Raw genomic sequence first — 2,265 nt, 5'->3', positions numbered from 1 at the left:
GCAGATAGCGCTTGAGTCACTTCATGAAGCTTAAAATTACGCAGTAAACTTTACGTCTTGAGCAAATTTAGGAGTCTGAGATCAATGCCATGAGGGATGTCACTTTATCTCTTAACAAGTATACAATCTACTGATGGCATTCTTGTCTATAAATGCCCCTGAAATCGTCTTAAGGTCTTTTCTCGTACATTCGCAACGAAAAAAAACTAGTAAGTTTTGGAACTGATAGGAAGGAGGGACCTAAGATGGTAAGGACTATTCGCAAGGGCACGTTCGTAACAGCAATACATTGGCTTTGTACATTGTGAAGTTTAAGGGCATTTCCATGTTCTTAACAGCGATGAATTGTACGTATAATCCACTTAGACGGCCGGCGAGGCAGGAAAGTTGTAATTTGGTGATGTGTCAGTCCGAACAAATCCTTAAGCTGTTATAAAAAACTGTTATATGGCAGCGAACCTTGGCTGTAAATCGGAAAAATGAAATCTGGAAAGCTGTCGAGCAGACTTTGAAAACAGAGCCTGTGGATTTCATCTCATCTCCATGTTCGCCGAACTAACAGGCAGAATCCGTAAATAGGTGTTAAAGCCATCAAGCAAAATATCTCTACATTCAGATCCATTAAGCCCATGCCAAAGCCACGGGAAAAAATATAGCCATTAAGCAAAAATCTCTACGTTCAGATCCGTCATGCCCATAGTAAAACGGAAAGAGACTGCAGCGTATTATCAAGCAAAGATCTCTACATTTAGATGCATCAATCCCATTGTAAAACTTTGAACGACTCTCGCTGCAATAGATAAAATGATATGGTTTAAGAAACCATACGTCGACATTGAGATCTATCATACCCATTGTCAAATGAAAGAGCATATGGAAGAAATAATACCCGTAACAATCGAAAAAAATACGTCCAAAGACATATATTCTACGCAAATGCAATGAACAATGCAACCTTCGAGTTGCAATTCACAAGCAGATGCCGAACTGTATACATTTCAAATAAACCCCCCACGGAGCATTGAGCGGTGCACTTGCGACCCCAAGGGAGAGATTAAAAACTGATCTCAGGAGGACCTACGCGGCAGCCATGACGATTCCAAGATGCAGCTCAGCTGTAGGTCGGAATGCAGCGCTCTTTTAAGGACATTTGGGACCTCCTTGCTGAGTCTTCCAGTCGTTGTAACAGGGGCAGAGTTCCTTGTTACCGTAAGTGCCCGGAGGAACACACAAACATTTCGCACAACACTTATTGCAGAAGAACATGCATGGCTTGCGATGTGAAGTTTGGGAACACCTGAATGAACAAGCGGATGGGCACTCTGCATACAGTGTTCGCAGAGGATCTATTAACAAAACTTCTATGACGACGAGAAACAGAGCGCAGCTTATCGCAACGCAAACCCACCTGATTGACGCAGGCTTCCTTGACGAGCGCCACGATACGCACCGCTATACTGTAAATTTTCAGGGAAAGCAGTGTTAGCTTGGCATTTTCAACAGGAAACCAATGCAGAACAAATTTGGCGGCCAAAGAGTCCGTAGAAGGGGCTTGGCACGATTTCTTGCTTGCCTGGGATTGTGGGTAGGATAGAGCAGAACCATTTCCATTGACTCCAGAACTCTGCGAAATCAAGGCCCCGTTAGCGTTGCGTCAGGAATGGCGCTCAGCTACACACACCCTGTAGGTAGAAATCCTCGTGAAAGCACAAGCAGCAGCTTACCTCAAAGATCACCACAATTACGAGAATTACAAACAGCGCGACGAGGAGCTGAGCGAGCCGAGCCATTGGAGCGATGAACAACCGCACAGGAGTTGGGAAATCCGAACATGCAAGAAGGAAGCGCGCGGACAGCTTATCCTAATTTGAGGAGTGCTCCTCCATTTTATAATGAAGGGCGGGAGCTCGGTCAGGTCTAGTTTACATTATTAACTTGTTGAGCGGCCACAGTAGACTGTCACTACTTTTCCCAACCTTCGCTCTGCGCTCTAGTGCCTTTGTTTTCATTTTGTTGGGTGTGGGTGTGCTTGTGCAATGGGGGCCCAGTTTTATCTCGTGAGTGCGTGCGTACGATGCAGGTGTGTGTAGTTTCATTAAAAGATCGTGGTGGTAATAAGTCTCTAGAGTCGACTTTTCGGACTATTACACTACTATTAGTTCGTTGCTCAAAGTATATGGGTACTCGCCGTACGTACGTTTCGGATGGATGATCACACGTATCACTTACTCAGGCGCTATGTAGTATGGCCCTGCGCCGGACGCA

The 2,265-nt window shown here is 45.0% G+C and overlaps 1 protein-coding gene across 2 annotated transcripts; it reads right to left on the bottom strand.

The window, feature by feature from the left end:
* Positions 1 to 874: 874 nt before the first annotated feature.
* On the bottom strand, positions 875 to 1,982 carry LOC147903100 (uncharacterized). Of its 2 annotated transcripts, none has more exons than XM_087373345.1 (4): positions 1,737 to 1,982; positions 1,574 to 1,624; positions 1,409 to 1,457; positions 875 to 1,322 (listed from the first exon to the last, which is right to left on the bottom strand). In XM_087373345.1, the coding sequence occupies exons 1-4, from the start codon at positions 1,788 to 1,790 to the stop codon at positions 1,141 to 1,143; spliced, it is 336 nt and encodes a 111-aa protein (XP_087229471.1). In that variant the 5' UTR covers positions 1,791 to 1,982; the 3' UTR covers positions 875 to 1,140. The 2 variants fall into 2 exon arrangements, with proteins under 2 accessions (XP_087229471.1, XP_087229470.1); XM_087373344.1 differs by having other exon boundaries at positions 1,725 to 1,975.
* Positions 1,983 to 2,265: the final 283 nt, after the last annotated feature.

This window comes from Dipteris shenzhenensis, chromosome 4 (genome assembly GCF_047967505.1).
Source record: "Dipteris shenzhenensis isolate YYH24624 ecotype China chromosome 4, Dip_SZ_1.0, whole genome shotgun sequence".
In the NCBI taxonomy this organism is placed as follows: domain Eukaryota; kingdom Viridiplantae; phylum Streptophyta; class Polypodiopsida; order Gleicheniales; family Dipteridaceae; genus Dipteris; species Dipteris shenzhenensis.
The sequence above is the reverse complement of the archived record's forward strand: the minus strand, read 5'-3'. Positions and strand labels throughout refer to the sequence as shown.

What these genes read in the sequence shown, in the direction of transcription:
- LOC147903100 (XM_087373344.1), bottom strand. Translation starts at nt 1,790, where the DNA reads ATGGCTCGGCTCGCTCAGCTCCTCGTCGCGCTGTTTGTAATTCTCGTA. An exon ending in TAATTGTGGTGATCTTTGAG is followed by an intron (nt 1,625 to 1,724) that starts GTAAGCTGCTGC and finishes TTGATTTCGCAG; the next exon opens with AGTTCTGGAGTCAATGGAAA. An exon ending in TATCCTACCCACAATCCCAG is followed by an intron (nt 1,458 to 1,573) that starts GCAAGCAAGAAA and finishes GAAAATTTACAG; the next exon opens with TATAGCGGTGCGTATCGTGG.